General features: G+C 39.5%; 1 protein-coding gene across 2 annotated transcripts in view; it reads right to left on the reverse strand.

Moving 5' to 3' along the window:
• sgcd (sarcoglycan, delta (dystrophin-associated glycoprotein)) overlaps positions 1-23924 on the reverse strand; it is a 324184-nt gene that overhangs the window by 224665 nt on the left and 75595 nt on the right. Inside the window, exon 1 of one of the 2 annotated variants that reach the window (XM_063011237.1) lies at positions 14303-14554. The exons of the other annotated variant lie outside the window; for it this stretch is intronic. Within the exon in view, the coding sequence (XP_062867307.1) occupies positions 14303-14488 (186 nt within the window). The 5' untranslated portion in view covers positions 14489-14554. Of the gene's footprint in view, positions 1-14302; positions 14555-23924 lie in introns of those variants that run through there. 2 annotated transcript variants of the gene reach the window in all.

Here is a 23924-nt window from a genome sequence, read left to right on the forward strand (position 1 = left end):
GGCGCGCTGAGGCCGATGACTCGATGATGTAGGTCTGACAGCGCATGACTGTTCAGGTTCCAGATTGGACCGCATACGCATAACCAAGCAGCACTATCTATCTGTTAAAAGAGCTTGACGTGTTTTATATAGAGGGCGTACCATTTCCATTCTTCCTTCATGATTGTTTTTATTTCGCTGGCGGTAGACTTATGCTTATAAATAGAGGGAATTATAAACATCAGGAAAATGGTGCCTGCCAGGCTGTCGAGGAGTAAACAAGCAAGAGGACTTATGGGCTGGAACCGGATTGCAAATCACAGGGGGAATCGCAGGGTCCCGAGAGGAAGCACAGGCGGGCTGGAGAGGCCGGAATTGACGGGTTAGCTTTATAGCCGCTATGCAACCAAAGCTGACTAATATGGGTCGCCTGCGGCCCAAAAAAAACTCTTTATACTAGGAATGGCTTTAGTTGGGCTAAGAAATATAAAGTTTTAAATTGCTGTATTTGCAGTCAAGGTACAAAAAAAAGCCCCATTTAATTACTGTGAGGCTTTACTTCACAACATACCCAAAGCATCTCAAGCCAAGTGTTAGAATAAGTGTTTTAAAAATAGATTTACCATTTATTCAGTTTTCTCAGAGGTATCCCAATGCACCAGTGTACTGTTTCTACAGTATTTCTGATAGATAAAAGCACATTATTTAGTTTTGCTCCAATGCAGCATTATTTACTTTCTGTACAGGGATTTCTTCTAATGCTGCAATCATCTGTTTATTAATATACATTTGTTCCACACGTGTAAGACAAAATTCTCTACTTAACTGAAATGTTACTAAAGTTTTAATCTGATAAACGTACAGTATATCCAAGGTTATGACACATATACATTGTTTAGATGTGTGTTTGTCTTGTTTTTAATTTGCATAGTATGTAACTAAACCATCTGACATACTAGACATAACCCCCCCCCCCCCCCCATTATTAGCTACACCGACCAGTCATAACATTGACAGGTGAAGTGAATAACACTGATTATCTCCATCATAGCACCTGTTAGTGGGTGGGATATATTAGGCAGCAAGTGAACATTTTATCCTTAAAGTTGTTGTGTTAGAAGCAGGACAAATGGGCACGTGTAAGGATTTGAGCCAGTTTGACAAGGACCAAATTGTAATGGCTAGACGACAAGTTGTAAAATGTAATGAACAAAAATGGAAATTTATTGTGAGGAAAAAGTTAGGACACCCTATGTACGAATAGCTGGTATTTCCCCCTTTGGCTGAAATAACCTCAATTAGACGTTTCCTATAACCATCTACCAGTCTCTGACATCGACTGGGAGAATGTTTTTCCCACTCCTCCATGCTGAATTTCTTCAGCTGTGTGAGGTTTGAGGGGTTTCTTGCATGCATTTCAAATCACCCCACAGCATCTCAATAGGATTAAGATCCAGGCTTTGACTTGGCCATTCCAGAACTCTCCATTTCTTTCTTTTGAGCCATTCCTTGGTGGATTTACTGGAATGTTTTGGGTCGTTGTCATGCTGCATGGTCCACTTCCGCTTCAGCTTCAGTTTTTGGACAGATGGTCTTACATTTTCCTTAAGCACCCTCTGATACAGTGAAGAATTCATGTGGATTCTGTATAATGGAGAGCTTGCCATAATGGAGAGCTTTCACAGTTGGTATGAGGTTCTTGTGCTCAAATGCTGTGTTTGGTTTGCGCCAAACATGTCTTCTGTTACTGTGCCCAAATAATACAGCTTTGGATTTATCCATCCAAAGCACGTTGTTCCAGAAGTCCTGGTCTTTGTCTAGGTGTTCTCTGGTAAACTTTAGTCTTGCCCTGATGTTTTTTTTTTTTTTGACAGCAAGGGTTTCCTCTTTGCACACCTCCCATGAAAATCAAACTTGTGCAGTCTCTTTCTGATGGTAGATGCATGTACTTTGCTATCAACTGTGGCAGGAGATACCTGTAGGTCCTGTGATGACATTGTAGGATTATTGGAGACTTCTTTACGCATCTTGGGCCGAACTTGCTAGGACGGCCTGACCTGGCCATGTTGGCAGTTGTTTTAAATGTTCTCCACTTGTAAATTATTTTCCGGACAGTGGAATGGCTGATTTCTAATTGTTTTGAGATCTTTTTAAATCCCTTCCCAGACTCATTTGCATCTACAAACTTCTTTCTGAAGGCCTCAGAGAGCTCTTTAGATCTCACCATGGTGATAACACTCACTTCAACAATCAGGAGCAAAACAAACTAATGTCTGAGGTTTAAATAAAACTCCAATGTCCTCTAACGATGGTCTAATCATTGCAGCTGATGTGGTGCACCGGATTCTAATTTTAGATATTTTAAGTAGTAATAAATGTATATATTGGGCTTTTTATTCTGCCCAATAGTTAGTGATTGCCCAGTTTGGCTGTTCAGTAATCTGAATCAGATAAAAAGTTATGATGCATCTCTTATATTGATTTAGTCATTTACTAACTCTCAGACATATTGGACGCAAGGCAAGAATACATCCTAAACAGGGTCTTAATCCAATTATTACTCATAATATTGTAATGTATAGTAATAATTTTCACATACGCTGCTGTATAAAAAAGTAGGTCCATTAAGTTTAATATACTGTACATCATGCATATTATGTCCAACAAGTCTGCTTATTAAAGTGGCAGGCCTGTGCTTGTCTCCTCTCGCCAACTTCCTGATGAAATACACAAGCAAAGCTCGAAGCATCTTCTCTGTGTCCAGCTCTGAATTCAAAGTGAGGATGAGTCTGAGAACATGCGAGCCTCCTCTTCACTCTTATTCGCATGGTCACACAGCTTCGGCCCTCTCTTTACCTGCTTAGCATACCAATGAAACCACTCACTCACTCACTCTAACACACTAACTCGACTATCCCTTCACCAATGTCAGCCTGTTTTTATCTCATCTGATCTGATCTTCTTCTAGGTATCTCATTCATTCCTCTATCGGCAGTTAGGATGTAAAAATAATATAAATAAATTTCAAGCTGAGGAGTAGGCGGCAATCAATGCAGCACGAATCCTGCTGTCTAAATGCTCTATTGTTCGATATCACAAACTCCCGCTGGGAGACAAAGCGCTACGGACTGTAGTGAGTCGAGTCATGGTGAGAAACAATCAGATTCAGCATACCTATTTTACATTAGGCCATAGTGCATTAATTTTTACAGCTATAATTTGTCCTCTTAATGGTAAAGCAGCAGTCTGTGTTATTTATGTGTTATTTATGAACACAAATACATTTACAAAACAAATTAGCATTAGTCCAGCTTGTCAGAATTAATTTCACCTCCAGAGAGTTGAATGTCAGAGTGGATTTGATTTAGCATGCTAGACTGCTAGTAAAATACTTTTTAAGAGTACAGCTGGCTCTACAGTGATGTAAAATTTCTGAATGAATTGCCCTTTAAGCCTACTCTTTGTAATCCTTAGAGAAAAGTAGAAGCTAAGAGCCTAAATCATATTAATGCCCAAGTTTCAAAATGGGAAGTCATGCAAATTCATGGTCAAGCGTCCACATACTTTTGTCCATGGTAGATTTCAGGAGGTCCGGTCCCACTTCGTGACCAGTTACCATTGATGATGTGGATGTTGAAGTAGTGAGGAGCTACAGATTCCCAGGAGTGCACTTAGACAACAAGCTGGAGTAGACTACTAACACAGACGCTGTGTGGCCACAACCCTGCTGTGGGTTTTCTACCAGTCTGTCATAGCCAATTCCACTGTTCTGGGGCAATGGTATTATGACCAGTGCTTTAAAGAGAAGAATCAAGAAGGCTGGATTCTTTGGAAACTCTCATTGAGCAAAGGACACTTAATAAATCTTTAGCAATTTTAGACAATGCTGCCCACCCCCTCCATTCTACAGTGAAGGCACAGCAACCCGCCAAGACAGTTACGCTGTGCCAAAGAGCGGCATGTGAGGTCATTTTTACCTGCTGCCATTAGACTCTACAACAAGACAGTCTACAGTCAAGGCAGCCCAGACCACTTGTTAGATTGGTGGACTGATTAGGATTGTTTTTTTCTAGAATGTACGCCATTTATCCACTAACCAATGGCACTTTTTTATTTAATCTCCTTATTTTATACTAAAAATCTACTGGTCACAAGTATACACTGATCAGGCATAACACACCTTAGCGTCTATTCACTTCAATGGGACTGCATGGAACGATTTTTTTTCATTGCTTCGAAACTCGCCGGTCATTGGATATTTTGTCCCGCCCCTGGACGCTGAGCGTCTCTGGGGGTGAATGGAGCTGTGGGCGGGTCTGGACGCGGAGCTTCTGCAAGATGATTGAAGGATCACTCGAAAGGCTGAATCCTGTTTTGATTGACAGCTATTTTCAGATCTACACCATCACTTAATCACTGGGAGCTTCAGTCCCATCGCGGATTTTGCGAGTGAAGTCGAAAGACAAACTGCGACCCATCTCTTGGTATTTGCTTGGTGAAATTACTTGACCATTTCCATTGTTCATTGTGTAAATAAAACACACTCATAGTATTTGTTTCAGTTTAACATAATTTCAACATTTCCTTGTTCGAGTTCAGACCATTTTCTTGAAAAGGAACGAAGGGCAGAATTTGTGTATAAATAAATTGACAAATTTTATGATGTAAGCCGACAATGAGCTTCCCCTCTTTGAAAGACCAGCAGCCGCCACTGATATATACTGACCACTGAGAGCTGTAGTTTTGGAGATGCTCTTACCTGGTGATTTAGCCATCACAATCTGGCCCTTGTCAAACTTACTCAAATCCTTACGCTTGCCCACTTTTTCTGCTTCTAACACATCAACTTTGAGGATAAAATGTTCACTTGGTGTCTAATATATCCCACCTACTAACAGGTGCCGTGATGAAGATATAATCAGTGTTATTCACTTCACCTGTCAGTGGTCATAATGTTATGTCTGGTCGGTGTACAAACAGCAACTCTGGTAATGTACAGAGCTCTATTATGTTATGTAAACTTGTAGCATCTTAGCGATCATGATTAACGATGCCTAGTGACTGCACCTATTACAAAGTACATTAAACAGTGGTCACTTTGCCAAGGTTTAAAAAGAAAATGCAATCTTTGTCCAGACCAAACTTCTGACTTCAACTGTCACGTTCATATGAATGAACAACAAATGCAAGCTCATTAAACTGAGTAAGGCAAGGCAAGGCAAGGCAAGTTTATTTGTATAGCACCTTTCATACACAGTGGCAATTCAAAGTGCTTTACATAAGGAAAAATTAAAAATTAAAAGCACTTTTAAAATTAAAAGCATTAAACATTCCTGAGATCTAGAACCTCAGAAAGACTTCTTGCAAACATTTAGTTACAATGAAAAACATGAAATTCAAACAAGAGAGATAAAAATTAAGAACTTGAAAAATTAACAGAAAATATTGTAAAATATACCCTACAATTTGGTAAATACGAAATTAAAACAAGAGAAATAAGCAAATAAAACATAAAAACTAAAAGAAAATATAGTAAAATATACCTTACAGTTTAGAGAATATGGAATTAAAACAAGACTAAAAGAAATATGGTAAAATGAGGGTAATAGTAAAAATATCGAGCTCAATCATAGGCACAAGAAAAAAGAAAAGTTTTTAACCTGGATTTAAAGATTTCTATGTTTGAGGAACATCTAATATCTCCTGGCAGTCTGTTCCAGTTATATGCAGCCCAACAACTAAATGCTGCTTCACCATGTTTAGTTTGGACTCTGGGCTCTACTAGCTGACCTGAGTCCATGGATCTAAGAGATCTACTGGGTTTATATTCTCTGAACATTTCTGAGATGTATTCTGGGCCGAACCCATTCAGTGATTTATAGACCAGTAGCAGCACCTTAAATTCTATTCTGTAACTAACCGGAAGCCAGTGTAGAGATTTTAGAACTGGAGTGATGTGCTCAGTTCTCTTTGTCTTGGTTAAAACTCTTGCAGCAGCGTTCTGAATGAGCTGTAACTGTTTAATGGTCTTTTTGGGAAGTCCAGTTAAGAGACCATTACAATAGTCCACCCTACTGGAGATAAAAGCATGGATCAGCTTCTCTAGGTCTTGTTGGCACACTAGACCCTTGATTTTGGCTATATTTCTAAGATGGTAGAAGGCTGTTTTGGTGATGGTTTTAATATGGCTGGTGAATGTAAGATCTGAGTCTATTAGAACGCCAAGATTTCGGACTTGGTCTTTGGTTTTTAGAGCCCGGGAACTGAGGTGTTCAATGACACTAGACCTCTTTTCTTTGTTGCCAAACACGACAATCTCTGTTTTGTCCTTATTTAACTGTAAAAAATTCTGGCTCATCCATTTATTGATGTCCTCTAAACACTGACACAGTGAATCTATTGGGCTGTAATCATCTGGTGAGAGAGCCAGATATATCTGTGTGTCATCTGCATAACTATGGTAATCAATGTTGTTAGCCTGTAGCATTTGGCCTAATGGCAGCATATAAAGATTGAACAGGAGAGGTCCGAGAACTGATCCCTGGGGGATTCCACATGTCATAGCCACTCTGTCAGATTCATAGCTGCCAATAGTGACAAAGTAACTGCGGTCTTTTAAGTAAGACCTGAACCAATTAAGGACTGTTCCGGAAAGTCCAACCCAGTTTTCCAACCTGTCCAGCAGTATTCTGTGATCTACAGTGTCGAAGGCTGCACTAAGATCCAGTAAAACCAGAACTGATATTTTACCTGAGTCACTATTCAGCCGTAGATCATTTACCACTTTTATGAGAGCCGTTTCAGTGCTGTGGTGAGCTCGAAAGCCTGACTGAAATTTGTCAAAAGAACCACTGGAATTCAAAAAACTGCTGACTTGATTGTAGACAACTTTCTCAATTATCTTAGCTGTGAAAGGAAGATTTGAGATCGGCCTGTAGTTGTTTAACACAGACGCATCCAGAGTTCTCTTTTTTAGGAGTGGTTTAATGGCAGCTGTTTTAAGTGATTTTGGGAAAACGCCTGATGATAGTGAGCCATTAACTATTTGTTGCAAATCAGTTTTTACAGAGTTTTAAAAAATTCAGATGGCAGCATGTCAAGACAACATGTCGATGATTTAAGATGCTGAACTGTTTTCTCCAGAGTTTTTTGGTCTATTGTATTAAATTGTGACATAATAGTCATGTTATTTTTAGGTGTCTGTAGGAGCAGCATGGTTTTATTGTTTGACTGAGTGGAGTTAATGGTCAGTCTAATAGTTTTGATTTTTTCACAGAAGAAATGAGCAAACTCATTACATTTCTCTGAGTACAGTCAACATACTGCACACAAATCATTATTCGCCAACCCTGTTCATTGTAAACCCTTACTATGCATATTGCTAAGAGTGTTGCACCATTAACGCAGTTTCTTGGTGGATGAATGCCTTACAGCGATATGTAAAAATTATGCAAAATACAAGTCAGTACAATACAGTTTACAAAGAACATTTAAAATAAATCTGAAGTTACGCTCAGCAGGATTGCTTGTATCAGCATTTTCAGTGAGCATTCACTTGGGTCAAGGATGTAAAATAAATAAATGACAAATTATAAAAAAAAGAATAAACGAATAAAAAATTATAGTCATTTCAGTTCCTGCTCTGCTGCTGAAAAAAAGAGCTTGTGAAATTATTATAATAGCAAAAACCAATAAGAAGTTCGAGGAGTGGGAGTTAAACGACAGCATATCAACAAAAATGATTTATAGCCCTTTTTTTCTTATATGTGGGAGATGTGAGCAAGTAAAACAAGAGATTACAATCCACCCAGAAAGACTGCCATTGTACAGTTGGTGAGTAGGAGTCTTTAACTGAGGGAGTAAATGGCATTTCAGACTCTAGTGTTCACCAGCGTGCATTGTGTCCGGTCACATGGAACCAGTGTCAGCTCAGTGAGACCAATAAACTTGATCTAGAGTCTACAAATAATAAAGAATTAAATAAAATTTAAAAAAGAATATATCCACTTCAGATTAACTTAACACATACCGTATGATGTCTTTTGACATTGTTCTTTTATTTTGCTTTTTTACCATCAATTCTTCACCTTCTCCACGTTTTATTATGTTACAGACTCACTCTATAATAGATTGAGTTATTTTTTTGTCTCAAACATCTACACACAATCACCAATAATTACATGAAAACAGGGTTTAGAAAATATGCAATTTTATTTTACCTACACAAATGGTTTATTTAGGGGTTATATGTCTCTACACACCCTTAGCCTAATACTTGGTTGATGCACCTTTGGCATCAGATACAGCTTCAAGGCATCTTGGGAAAGAAGCTACAAGCTTGGCACACTTGTTTCTAGACATTTTTGCCCATTCCTCCTGTCATATCTTTGCAAGCTCCATCAGGCTGGATGGGGAGCGTCGGTACACAGCCCTTTTCAATTCCTTCCACAGATGTTTGATTGGATTCAGGTCTGGGCTCTGGCTGGGCCACTCAAGGACATTCACAGACTTTCTCTGAAGCCACTTCTTTGTCCACTTGGCTGTGTGCTTCGGGTCATTGTCATGTTGAAAGGTAAACCTTCACCCCAGTCTGAGGTCCAGAGCGCTCTGGAGCAGGTTTTCTTCAAGGAAGAGAATCTACTGGGCCCTTGGGGTAGTTCAGCAGTCTGGTGCACTAGTCCACCACTCTGGAAAGTTTAAGCTCTCAGGTTCAAATCTTAGCTTTGCTATTTACCTAAACCGCTGTCTAACAGGCACAATTTATCATGCGAGATGAAGAGATATCGACAAGGTTTCCCATTGCTTGCTGGTTGACACATATGCATAAATGGATGTAGATTATTCACACGGAGAGCAGCATGAATCTGGCAGGTGAAAAGAAGCGGCTGTCAAATACATGTGTGTCAGATGAGGGGGATCAGGTGGATCCAAGGAGGATGGGTTCCTGCTAAGTCTGGTTCCTCTTAGGGTTGCTTTCACTACTGTTAAGGGAGTTTTTTTCTTGCCACTGTTGCCGGTTTTGGTCTGTCGGTCCTGGATTGTGTAAAGTTGCTTTGAGGCGATGTCTGTTGTAAAAATCGCTATACAAATGAATTTGACTTGACTTGTCAGCCGTGATAGAATGCGGTTTTCCTCAGTCAGAGCAAGGATAATTCTAAAACCTAAACCTAAATGTAAAAGGATATGCAGTCAAGAGTTGGAAACTGGGGGGGGAGGGGGGTGTTCTGCTGACCACATTATCACTTCTGTTACTGCATATTTGTTGCACTAAATAAATGTCATTAATTTCAAAGTGACTCACAATTGTGGCCTAATATAACGCAAGCAATTGAGGTTTAAGGGTCCTGAATCGCCTGATCCAAAAACCTTCTAAGCACTAGTCCAGTACCGTAACCACTAAGTACTAGTGGTGGGTGGATCGATCCAAATATCTATATTATCGATACCAACGTTGGTATTGGTATCGGATTGAAAGTAGTGTGATGGGATCGATACTTTAGTTTTCCTTTTTCTCCGCAACATTCAGCACGTTTCTCCCGTTTTGTCAGACAGTAGAAACCATGTCTGTACAGCCGCCGCTCCTCTCACATCTTACATGCACAACTCGCTCCTCCCCTTCTGCTCTGCTGTGTTTTGTTGTGGTACCGTCACGTTGTTATCATCCTAACAGACGTCGGTACGTTCACGTTGGTAGGCATTGGAAGATTGTACGTTTTTGAATACTTTGCTTTGCAGATACCGAAATAGGGTCAATTTTATGAAAATTATAGTGTAAACTATACGTACGTAAAGTACGGACGCACCTTACGCACTTTGCGCAAATGAATTGGAGCATGCATAGTGAGGCTCTTATTCTGTGTGTGTTGGTGAATGAGAGCTCTCTTCTTTTGACTATGTGCTTATAAATGTAAACACAATAGCATCGTTTTTTTTATTTTAAATTTCACTATTAAAAATTGACAAATGTATTCACCCAGCAAACACAACTATGTGGTATGAGTTAGTAAGAGTCAGTAAGAAATCCGACAACTTTAAACATCTGAATTTATTTACAACCCTACTGAGAGCAAAAAAATGTATGTATTGCAATAATACACATAAAGGCCATGAAAATTTATTCAGATTTAGCAATTTGATTATGCATCTACCTTAATTATTAAAAAGTATCGGTATTGGTATAGGTACCGGCGATACTGGCCCTCTATTTACTTGGTATTGGATCGATACCAAATTTTGCAGTATCGCACACCACTACTAAGTACTACTGCCCTGGTCTAAGATCAATAAACAAAATACAATTCTACTTAAAGGCAACTTGTGTGATTGCTCGATTGATTACTTATTAATTTGTTTACCAATTTGAATTCAGCCAGCCCTGTAAAATATTCATTTTGTGCATCTTTAAAGTGAAACAGTGACCTTTAGGTTTTTACATCTCATTATGCCACAATCTAAGCAAATTTCAAAGGAGCTTTGAAATGATATATCAGCTTGAAAAGAATTACAAGTCATGAACTGAACCACAGCGATAACCAGAGTTAATATATTTAATAAGAAGAAACTTAATAAAATTGACACTAAAGAAGTAACGGGCCTGAAAAAATTATCTACGAAGAATAACAGGCAAGAAAGCTGAATATAAACTGGAACTTTTATAGTGAAATGTGTATTACTTTGTGTTCATTTATTTTTAGCTGACCTTAATGCCAAGTTCACACTACACGACTTTCCAAGTCGTCAGATCTCGGTACAGTTCACACTACACAACTGGATCTCTTGCAATCAGGAGTCTTTTAAGTCGTTGTGGATTTTACACTACACGACTGATCAGCGATAGGGGGTCACACACTACACCATCTATCTATTTTAAATATTCCACACGCTGCTAGCTTACATTATCTGTGTATTACTGTATATTGCCATCGGTATGTTACCATATATTGTGTACCTCTGCTTACATGTACGTACATACATTGGTCACTGAATACACCCGGGTTAATGATTCGAATCTTCATAATGAATCAGGAATCACGAGTCCGAGGTCCATGGAAGACAAGTGATATCACATTACTGAGTGACTCAGACTAACCCGAGCCCATAAAATGAACCGAATTTACCACCACTATACTGTACATACATACAGTACATGCACACGTCTATAGATTTTTTTATGTATTGCCTGTACATAGTCTTTTAGTTTGTATATTTTTGGGTTTAATGTTTAATGTTCTTGTGCATTGTCTGCAATTTGTACATTGCTTGTATACTGGATTTACACTGGAGAGATACCATCAGCTGGAATGAAATTCCTTGTATGTATCCACATACTTAGCCAATAAATCTGATTCTGAATAGCAGGTGAGTCTGTCTGGTCTCCCAAACTACATTTTGTCACCAAAACACATGCGAGAAGTGATGAGGGGTTTAATGATACCACGTCCAAAAATGCACGTCAACAATAAGCGAGCGATCAAAGTTGTATGTGCGCTGATACACAGCGTAAAGGCAAGTAGGAAATATAAATTAATCTGAGTGGATTGGGCTATGCGACCAGCAGGGATGGTCTGTTCTGTAGTGAGTTGGAGGTTAATAAATATTTTTTGCAATGCATTGTGGGTATTATGGTTTGGCATGGATTATAAGATCACAAATACTATAAAGCTTGTGTGTGTGACGATGTATTCAGATGTAAACTATACAGTATTATGCTCCCGTCCCACGTTCTTACACTCCTGCCCTGGGTTTCCCCTCACCCTGTATCTTGCGTTCTCATTGGCTGTAGTTCCACATAGCACTCGCTGCCATTCGCAACCTGTTCACAACGCCTTTCACTTTACACGATTTTGAGTCGGCGACTGGTTTAGATATTTAACATGCTAGATATTTTTCTTTAGTCGAGCTGCTCGGATCGAGTCTTTGAACAGTTCACACATAGCTCTCGAGAGTTGTTTCCGAGCTGCCACATTTAGCGCCGAGCGAAGATCAGGGCAAAAATCGTGTACTGTGAACTAGTCATAAGCCTTACCAGAAAGGTTTCCACATGCACACATTATATTTGTCTAATATGTTTTATATTTAATGCCCGTGGGACCCACTTTAATAAAAAACATACATTCACATTGTACAACCTAGTTTACAGGGTTTTCCCCCCCATTTTTCTCTTTACATTGTTTGTGTTCATCACAAGGACCCTGGAGACCTGGGTTAGCTCTTCACCTTTGGTCTATCTGTGTTCTGTGAGAGGATTTACATTTTCTTCCTGTTTCTGTATGGGCTTCCTTCAGGCACTTTGGTTTCTACTTTAAAATGGCCCCTAGATATGAGTAATTCCTTGCAATGGTTTGACACACAGTTCATGATGTCTTGCTTTTATGAATGTCCATGGTTTTGTAACTGTTTATAGATTTACAATTAAATATATTGCTTATTCATATTCAAATCAGGCAAATGATCTAAAAATTAAATAGCCATAATAATAAATAGCCATAATAATAAAGAGCCATAATAATTAATAATAAATAACTGCATTGCTATGTCAATTTGAAAAAGCTTATTTCAGATTCACAAATATTTTAATATTTTATATCTAAAGTACCTTTCACCTTTCCTATTAATTAAACATGTTAATGGTTCGGGAAATAAGGACACTAGTTGTTGCCGTTCTGCAAGTGGAATTGTTGTCCATTCTTGCTTGATATGAGACTTCAGGTGCTTAACAGTCTGTGGTCTGTTAAAATACCATTATTATTATAATTGTTATTGTTATTATTATTATTACATTTACATTTTCAGCATTTAGCAGACACCTTTATCCAACGCCACTTATATTACAGTGACAGTATACAGTTTGAGCAATTGAGGGTAGCGGTGAAGCTTGAACCAGCGACTCTCTGAATACTATTCCAGTACCTTAACCGCTAGGCTATGGCTTGCCTACATATAAGATTCTGAAACAAGACCCTTCTGCCATTTCCTTTGGAATCAATAAAGTTTTATAATAATAATCATAACAACAATAATAATAATACTAATAATAGTAGTAGTAAAAACAATAATAATAATAATGTGTTATTAATTAATAATAATCCTGGGTTTGATCCCCATGCAGGGTTTGCATGTTGTGGTGCGGAGTTTGCATGTTCTCCCCGTGTCAGCGTGGGTTTCCTCCGGGAGCTCCATTTTTTTCCCACAGTCAGGTTAATTGGAAACACTGAATTATACCCTATAGGTGAATGGGTGAGTGTGTGTGTGCGTGTGCGTGCGCGTGTGTGTGTGTGCTCTGTAATGGACTGGCGCCCCGTCCAGGGTGTTACTGTGTGCCTTGCACCCATTGAAAAGCTGGGATAGGCTCCAGCACCACACCCCCCACACACCCCCGCGACCCTGATTGGATAAGCGGTTACGTGAGTAAATAAGTAAATAATAAAAACTATAATTATTATTATAAGTAGTAGTAGTAGTAGTATTAATAATAGTGTTAGTTTTGTTACATTTAATTTCTTACTTGTGGAATAATAATAACTAATAATTACAAATTATAATTTATTATAATTATAATGAATTTTAACATATATTACTTATTTAAAAAAAAACATTTTCTTTTTTTTTAATGATATACAGTGCAAATGCAATATTCATTTAGTAGCAGACAAAAGCAGCACTTTATTAAAAAAAGAAAATCAAAAAATTATTTCATTAATAGCTAATAATTATTTAAAATAAATTAAATAAGAGGGGAAAAAAGAACTAAAAAAACTAAAAAGTTACTAAAATTAAGCTGATTTTTCAAATAATTACAAACAAAACAATTTATTCAAGAAGTAATAATGCTTTAACACTGAGGCTGTGCAGTTTTTAAAGGCTAGTGGTCTCTTATTTCTTTTTATATTAGTGTATTTAGTGCATACATTTAAATAGTAGATAAAAGTGTTTTAACTAAGTGATGATGTGTGGCACATTTACACTGTTTTCGTATCATATGTTACTGCTCAGTATATTCATGTTTGGCAGAAATTTGTAAGAGAATTCACAGACGGTGTCAAGAGGGCTAGCTAGCCTTTGTTTTCCTTTCTTTCTCCCCCTGCATATATAAATTAGCCTTGTCTGAATCCAATTCAACAAGCGATTGATTTGCTAAGTGGGCTTGCAGTACACACCTGGCCTTTTCTCTTCTGTTGTTCAGACATTGTGTTGAGCAAAAGCACGACAAGGCAGTTATAGCCCGCTAACCACGTTTAATAATGGCCCAGGTGGTTGCCACCATGACTGGGGTTGCATTGTGATTACAAGCAGAATATATATATATAAAAAAGCAGCCACTTACTCTTCTGCCCTGCCATTTGGGAGGTGGATGACCCACGAGCAATCTGCCAGGCATAATGGGGTTACTGGGCTCTAAAAGCCCACCTGTCCATTCTTGCAACCTTTTGCGGTCTGACCGAAGGCCTTGATAGCCAGCCATGTAATAAAACACTGGCGCTGACCGTCTTTCTCCACCGAGGATGTTCATTAGGAGATGCAGAGCTGTGAGTTCTCAGAAGCTCATCAGAGCTATATCTGATATAACAGCTGAACTAAGGTCCTTTGGTGTAGTATGGTGCCAGAAAAAAAAGTGTCTAGAGGTCGACCCTTGTCTTATTTATGGCAGTTTTAAAGATGCCGACAAACCAGAGCTAGGAAAAAGTCCACACTCCACCCTCCTTTGTCTAGAGTGGACCATGGCATTCATTTGTGGGCTTGCGTCAATAGGCAGTACTGTGCTCTGCGCCCACAGCTATATTCATGAGGCTTTCACTGTGATTTAACTTCCCAATTTACTATGAAATTACACCAATAAAAGTCCTGGTACATAAGCAAAGGCTGTAAGGTGTAGGTGGTTCTGCAAGGCTGATTTTTAAAAGTCAATCTTTGTGATAAAATTATTGAATAAAAATAAGAAACATACACCGATCAGCCATAACATTAAAACCACCTCCTTGTTTCTTCACTCACTGTCCATTTTATCAGCTCCACTTACCATATAGGAGCACTTTGTAGTTCTACAATTACTGACTGTAGTCCATCTGTTTCTCTGCATGCTTTGTTGTGTGCTGGTATGAGTGGATCAGACACAGCTATGCTGATGGAGTCTTTAAACACCTCACTGTCACTGCTGGACTGAGAATAGTCCACCAACCAAAAATATATCCAGCCAACAGCACTGCATGGGCAGCATACTGTGACCACTGATGAAGGTCTAAAAGATGACCAACTCAAACAGCAGCAATAGATGAGCGATACATCTACAAGGTGGACCAACTAGGTAGGAGCGTTTAATAGAGTGGACAGTGAGTGGACACGGTATTTAAAAACTCCAGCAGCGCTGCTGTGTCTGATCCACTCATACCAGCACAACACACACTAACACACCACCACCATGTCATTGTCACTGTAGTGCTGAGAATGATCCACCACCTAAATAATACCTGCTCTGTAGTGGTCCCGATCATTGAAGAACAGGGTGAAAGCAGGCTAAAAAGGTATGTAGAGAAATAAATGGACTACAGTCAGTAATTGTAGAACTTTAAAGTGCTTCTATGTGGTAAGTGGAGCTGATAAAATGGACAGTGAGTGTAGAAACAAGGAGGTGCTTTTAATGTTATGGCTGATCAGTGTAAATTTATTTTTGCCCAAATGAAGGGTGTTTTAACATTCGGCTAAGTATACAAAGTGTGATCTGTGTGAAGGGTTTACCTTTTGTGGTATACTGTACTGATGCTTATATACACCAATCAGGCATAACATTATGACCTCCTTCCTAATATTGTGTTGGTCCCCCTTTTGCTGCCCTGGAACTGTGATGTACCGTGTATTCTGACACCTTTCTATCAGAACCAGCATTAACTTCTTCAGCAGTTTGAGCCACAGTAGCTTGTCTCTTGGTTTGGACCACACGGGCCAGCCTTCGCTCCTCACGTTCATCAATGAGCATAGGCCGCCCATGACCCTGTCTCCGGTTTACCACTCTTCCTTCCTTGGACCACTTTTGATAGATACTGACCACTGCAGTCCGGGAACACCCCACCCCACATAACTAAAACAGCTTCAGAACATTATACCACAACTATGCTTTGCAGTAGGTGGTACAATAACAGGTATTGGGTTTAATGGCACTAAAATAACTCAACTGACCACAATATTCTTCTTCAGGTACTTTTCTCTTGTATATGTATATGTATTATCAATGATATGTTATCATTGGTAAGCTTAAGTTAAGCTTTAAAATGCTGAAGCAGGGGCTTATTTCTTTCAACAGCTTTTAATTCATGACACAATTTCTTAAACCTGCATCTGACCATCTGGACAAAATTCATAAACATAAGTTAACAACTTGGCTTTTGGACAAGTTCCTTAAAATAGTATCAGAATATGTTTCTGATCAGTGGAAATATATTGGCTGGCGGAGTCTGATTGCTATATTTCATAAAGCTCACAAGCTAGTTAATTACAATTACTAACAAGGAATTAGGAGGCTATGCCACAGGTTAAATGACATTACAGAACTTTTTACACCACTTTTTAATTCCAAAAAGTTATTTTGTTGATTTTTTTTAAACATATGTTGCAATCACAAACGTCAGGTCAAATTTATTTATATAGCACTTTTTACAGTTTTACATTACTCAAAGAAACTTTACAGATTCCAACAGTGGCAAGAGGAAGGAACAGTGGGAAACCAACGACCGGTTCATGGGCCGCCAAGGCTCATTGATGCACGTGGGGAGCGAAGGCTGGTCCGTGTGGTCTGATCCAACAGACGAGCTACTGTAGCTCAAATTGCTGAAGAAGTTAATGCTGGTTCTGATAGAAAGCTGTCAGAATACACAGTGTATCACAGTTTGTTGCGTATCGGGCTGCATAGCCGCAGACCAGTCAGGGTGCCCATGCTGACCTTTGTCCACCGCCGAAAGCGCCAACAATGGGCACGTGAGCATCAGAACTGGACCACGGAGCAATGGAAGAAGGTGGCCTGGTCTGATGAATCACAATTTCTTTTACATTACATGGATGGCCGGGTGCGTGTGCGTCGCTTACCTGGGGAACACATGGCACCAGGATGCACTATGGGAAGAAGTCAACCCGACGGAGGCAGTGTAATGCTTTGGGCAATGTTCTGCTGGGAAACCTTGGTTCCTGCCATCCATGTGGAAGTTACTTTGACACGTACCACCTACCTAAGCGATGTTGCAGACCATGTACACCCTTTCATGGAAACGATATTCCCTGATGGCTGTGGCCTCTTTCAGCAGGATAATGCACCCTGCCACAAAGCAAAAATGGTTTAGGAATGGTTTGAGGACGTCCCGCAATGGATACTGACCACAGTATATGTATACAGTATATGAAATCTTTGTATTTGACATGCTATTCCAGAAATGTGGTCATTAATATAGAGTTGCCATCATAGACATTCCATGTCCATAACATCCTCCATCTATCTGGAAATGCTTCCCCTTAAAAGTTCAAAGAAGGGACCAGGAGATTATGTCTGACAAGAAGATGAGGTCAGAGCTCTTTTCAGGCCAATGGAGTTCCTTCAAGTGGTTGAATCATGTCTTTAACGATCTTAGTTTTGCAAAGTTAGCAGTCATGCTGTAACAGGAATGAGGCCTTATCTAAACTATTGCCACAGGTCTACAAGGGAACTTCAAAAAGTTTCCGCACTTTTATATTTCGGTTGGAAACGGTGAGGGCGAGAGAAGCAGTAATTGGTCGTGTCTGGTAGACTGAGAGAGAGCTTATGGTCTGGATTTAGCGCCATCTGATTTCTACCTTTTTAGAACGCTCAAAGAAGCTTTAAGGGGAAGAAGATTTTCATGTGATGATGATGTGAAAGCAGCGGTGCATCAGTGGCTACATGCTCAACCAAAAACATGTTTTTGGTTATGGCATTAAATACTTGGTACGACGCTGGGACAAATGCATGGGAAGGTAGCTATGTAGAACAGTGATGTCATTTGTTTTTGGAATTCTTAATAAATAGAGTTAAAAAAGTGCAGAAACTTTTTGAAGAACCCTTGTAGAGCATATGCTTTATTTCCTTTGACTGTTTTTTCCTTCCTTCCTTCATTACATCATTATACTGTATAATTATTACTTCTACGTTAGGCCAAATAGTAGTGCTGACAGATCTCTCTGTTCTTGTTATCTTTACTTCGTCCTCATATTTAAATACTTCAACACTGAAACAAGTTGAAGCTAAATAATCCGCTTAACGTTTAATTACTGCGACATCCATTAAAACCTGTTCGAAATGAACAAATAAGAACAAGCTGTAATCACAGAACGAATGCTGTAGCTAAGCCACACACTGGCTAATTGTAAGGATTTCCTGCTTAATGTCTGTGCAGATACAGCAGTAAAGAGCTCCAATGTCGTCCCTTTTTCATCTCTATTTTTTCATATTTCTCTCACAAAATAGTTTTAGATTCCCATAGAAACTGTAATTAATATGATTTATAAACAGTAAAATGTGATGCAACACCTCTATCAAAAAGACAAATGTGCCCCTAAAAGTATGCCCCTTTTTTCTACATGTGCTTTTATATCTTGCAGTTTATTTATTTCCTTTGCCGCATGCAACAAACAGATGCTTGGCGCATAAAGTGACCATCTGTTCCTTTACACTGGCCAGCGTAACTGGTGGATTCATACAGAAAGTAACACATATGGAGGATCATGCTATGCCCTCTGTGCTCCTCGACCATTTTTTTGTCAGTTGTGTTTTTCGGGTACCTGACCAGGGTGGAAGCAGCGTTGAGACTCAAACTCAGGTGTATGTGGTGGTGTGCTAGCACCCTGGTTGTGCCACATTTAGCAGCACATATGTTTCTGTGCACTTTTACTAACAAGGCAGTATTTGGAGCCAGATCTACACATACTACCTCTGCATTGGCTTACCCCTGCTTTATCTTACATGCATTGGCTGTTCAATCATACAGCATTCATGTTTTGGAATTGTAAAGTGACCATAAAGCTCAACGTAATCATATTTACAACCAAGGTTATTAGTTGGAAGGATTGGTGTAATAAACCTACATCCTATCTTACTTAGTCCTACTTTCTAATCTCCTAGCTCAGAGGTTCTCTGAGACCCCCCTGTAACCTTTATTTCTCTAAGCCCCCTTGACACAAGCTATAATACACCGATCAGCCATAACATTAAAACCACCTCCTTGCTTCTACACTCACTGTCCATTTTATCAGCTCCACTTACCATATAGAAGCACTTTGTAGTTCTACAATTACTGACTGTAGTCCATCTGTTTCTCTGCAAGCTTTGTTAGCCCCCTTTCATGCTGTTCTTCAATGCTCAGCACTCTCCCAGGACCACCACAGAGCAGGTATTATCTGGGTGGTGGGTCATTCTAAGCACTGCAGTGACACTGACATGGTGGTGGTGTGTTAGTGTGTGTTGTGCTGGTATGAGTGGATCAGACACAGCAGCGCTGATTGAGTTTTTAAACACCTCACTGTCCCTGCTGGACTGAGAATAGTCCACCAGCCAATAATATATAGCCAACAACGCCCCATGGGCAGCATCTTGTGACCACTGATGAAGGTCTAGAAGGTCTAGATGACCAACTCAAACAGCAGCAATAGATGAGTGATCGTCTCTGACTTCACGTCTACCTGTACAAGGTGGACCAACTAGGTAGGAGTGTCTAATAGAGTGGACAGTGTGTGGACATGGTATTTAAAAACTCCAGCAGCCTGCTGTGTCTGATTTACTCATACCAGCACAACACACCCTAACAAACCACCACCACCTGCTCTGTTGTGGTCCTGTGGGGGTCCTGACCATTGAAGAACAGCTTGAAAGGGGGCTAACAAAGCATGCAGAGAAACAGATGGACTACAGTCAGTAATTGTAAAACTTCAAAGTGCTTCTGGATAATTAAAAACAGCGGAGACTGTTCTTTGTATGCACATTGAGGCCCATGAATGCCAGCAGTCAGGGAATACAAGAAGAACTAAAGAAGATCTTCAGATTTTTCTTTGTAAAAAAGGGATCAAAATTGTACAGACTATAGGCTTCTATGTGGTTCTTTATGGATTTGAAAGCTGGACAGTAAAAAAATGGGACACAATAAGAATATAGACTAATTAACTATATGCAAATAAATGAATTAAATAAATTAATGGATCCTCCCAAATCAAACCTAAACTAAACCTAAACTGAAGCTCTCTTATATTGGACACATTATGAGAAGGACCAATGCATTGGATAATACTGCATGACAGTTATGCTTGGAAGAGTTGAAGGTAAAAAGGAAAAACAATGGCCAGCAACAAGATGGATGGATACAATTAGTGGAACAATGAACACGCCATTAAGAAGCCTGATGATCCAAACAGAAGACAAACTATCCATATGGCTGCCAGAAATCACAATCAACTTGAAAGGACTTAAGAATAACTTGAAAATATTTATCTAACAATGGACTTTTACTCAAAATAACTAAAATGTCGAATGGTCGAATCAGTGGAATCTCATCTATACAAGGCTGTTCAAGAGAGAGTTTCAACACACACCATTTAGTACATTGCAGACAGGATGAACCTGAGATATTTCATGTTTTCTCTGCTCAACTTCATTTTATTTATTAATTAACATTAATTCCTGCATTTCAGGCCTGCAGCACATTCCAAAAAAAGTTGGGACAGTAAAGCATTTACCACTTTGTAATGTTGCTATTCCTTTTCACCACACTTATAAGACGTTTTGGCACCGAGGAGACCGAGTGATTTAGTGTTTCAGCTTTTATTTTGTCTCATTCTTCCTGCAAACACGTCTTAAGATGTACAACAGTACGGGGTCATCAGTGTCGAATTGTTCGTTTCAAAATTCTCCACACATTCTCTATTGGGGACAGGTCAGGACTGCAGGCAGGCCAGTCCAGTACCCGTACCCTCTTCTTCCACAGCCATGCCTTTGTAATGTGTGCAGCATGTGGTCGTCCCTGGAAAAAATGACGTCTTGAAAGCAGCATATGTTGCTCTAAGATCTCAATGTACTTTTCTGCATTAATTCTGCCATCACAGAAGTATAAATGACCTTTGCCAAGGGCACTGACACCGCCCTTACCATGACATACCTAACAGTCTGGATGGTCCTTTTCGTCTTTGGTCCGGAGCATTCGGCCCATTTATTCCAAAAAAGACCTGAAATGCTGATTCATCTGACCACAATACACGTTTCCACTGTGTGATGGTCCATCCTAGATGCCTCCGAGCCCAGAGAAGTCGACACCGCTTCTGGACATGGTTAACATAAGGCTTATTTTTTGCACAGTAAAGTTTTAAGTGGCATTTGTGCATTTAACTCTGTATTGTAGTGCTTGATAAAGGTTTGCCAAAGTAATCCCTCACCCATGTGGTTATATCAGCTATTGTTGAGTGGCGGTTCTTGATGCAGTGCCGTCTGAAGGATCGAAGATCACGGGCGTTCAGCTTAAGCTTGCGCCCTTGGCCTTTATGCACTGAAATTCCTCTCGATTTCTTTGAATCTTTTAATGATATTATGCACTGTAGAGGGAGAAATATGCAAATTCCTTCCAATCTTTCTTTAAGGTACATTGTTTTTAAACATTTCAATCAGTTTCTCACACATCTGTTGACAAACTGGAGATCCTCTGATCATCTTTGCTCATCAAAGACTCAGCCTTTCCTGGATTATTATTGTCATTATTTAGTTTTTTCACTTCATTACTAGCCCCAAACTGCCCCCGTCGCAACTTTTTTGGAATGTGTTGCAGGAATGGATGTTTATTAATAAATGAAATGAGTTGAGCAGACAAAACATAAAATATTTTGTGTTCAAACTGTCTGCAATCAAATAAAAGTCAAAGTAAATGTAAGGAACACTGCATTTTATTTTTATTTGCATTTTCCATACTGTCCAACTTTTTCTGATTCGGGGTTGTATTATAAGCTATTGATTTTTGAACTTAAAAATGAGATGTGTCCACATACTACTACACCCACATAATAACATTCCAGCGTTTTATTTAGTGAAAGAGTGAATCAGCATCCCTGAGCTGTTTTCCATTTTCATTTTGACTTTATTTTCAACAGGTTTTGACTGATACAGTATTTTATTCTCAACTCCCGCTGATATATGCCTGGGGGTATTAAATTATTCATAGAGTGATAGCAAGCAATAAACACATCTGCTTTTTTATAAGCCAAGTAGCACATAATACACATTACTCATTGCCAATTTCTTTCCCATAAGTACAGATGCTGGCAAATACAGGTACTGGAAAATATCAGGATCTGGTGCAGTGTTTGAGGCATCTTTTCCTGTGGGTTGCTTGGACTTTATTTATGTGAAGCTAAATTTTGAACTAAACAATATACACTTACTTATTCTTTCGATTTATGTGTTTATACGGATGGATGATAGAAAATGCTAGAATCCTCCCCGGACTCCCTGTCACTGTTGTCATTACTGGCAATGTTAATGGTCTCCTGTTTCTTGTACTCACCTGTCATGTGTTTCCAGCCTTGATTAGTCTGTGTATTTATCCCCCTTGTGTTGTTTTGTCTCTAGGCAGTGATGTAGTGTCATGCCCTGCATCTCGGTGCGGTCCTTGGTTTTTGCATCTAGTATCTAGTATGTGTTTCTGTCCTGTCTCTTCTTAACATGTGCTGTTTATTATTAATTTGTAGATTTTTTTTCTTTAAAAGTTTTTGTGTTCTTATGGATTTGCTACAACTACACTAACAATCATTCATTAATTTGCCCTTATAATTAAGAAACAATCATCTCTTTATTTACCAGCCTGGAGGCACAGTGGCTCGGTGGGTAGCACTGTCACCTCACAGAACGAATGTCCTGGGTTTAATTCCCAGGTGGAGCAGTATGGGTCCTTTCTGTGTGGAGTTTGTATGTTCTTCCCGTGTCTGCGTGGGTTTCCTCTGGGAGCTCTGGTTTCCTCCCAGAGTCAAAAGACATGCAAGTGAGGTGAATTTGAGATACAAAATTGTCCATGACTGTGTTTGACATTAAACTTGACTGATGAATCAATTTAGCGTAGTCAGTTTGTCTTCGGGGGATCCCTGATTGCAGGTGAGGTGGGTATATTGCTGCTCACGCCTCCTCCAACCCGCGCTCAGTCTCTAGTGGAACCCTTTTTCACCCATGCACTCTGCACAGGTGCCTCTTCATCTGATAATCAGGGTTCTTACACAGCGTTTGAAGACCCCACCCACATAGTTCGTTCATCCCGCCCTAGCAGAAGCGTGTCTGCTGCAGGCACTGCCAAATATGCTCGCTAGATGGCGTCCAGCCGACCGGTGGCAAGTTCAGAATCTCGGCGCTGGTGTGCTAGTGGAATATCTTGCTGTGCCACCTGGGCGCCAATTTAACATTTTTCATTTGTGTAGCGTATAAAATATGAGGTGCAATCATACAGCAATTAAGTTAGTCTGTCAGACTTTTCTGTTCTGTAGTGTGCTGACAATGTTTGATGTGCGGTAAATGTTCATGTATTGAGTGCATTTTGTTCCCTTGAGGATTCCATAGTCAATGGAAAAGTGTGCTTCTCTACACACGTGATCATCTCTCTGTAGTCTGAGCTGCGCCTCAAAAGAACAAGCCAGTAAAGTGTGAATGCTCCTGATAGTTTGTCTATGTACAATTTATTTCTTACTTTATAAAGACAAAATGTTCAAGATGTCGAAGTGTAAAGCAGGTAAAAACTCTCCTCGGGTAACTGAGTTTGGAAAACTCCCAATCAAATCTGTGGACGTAGAATGATTAGTGAATCAACTCGCTGCTATTTGGTAAAAAGCTGAAATCAGTCATGACTATCAGACAGGGAAAAATTATAATTTGAATATTAGATTCCGTTGTGTTGTTCTCACAGTAGGAGAAAAGCTATGAGCTATGAGTGAGTACA

Source organism: Trichomycterus rosablanca, chromosome 16, assembly GCF_030014385.1.
Source record: "Trichomycterus rosablanca isolate fTriRos1 chromosome 16, fTriRos1.hap1, whole genome shotgun sequence".
Classification (NCBI taxonomy): Eukaryota; Metazoa; Chordata; class Actinopteri; order Siluriformes; family Trichomycteridae; genus Trichomycterus; species Trichomycterus rosablanca.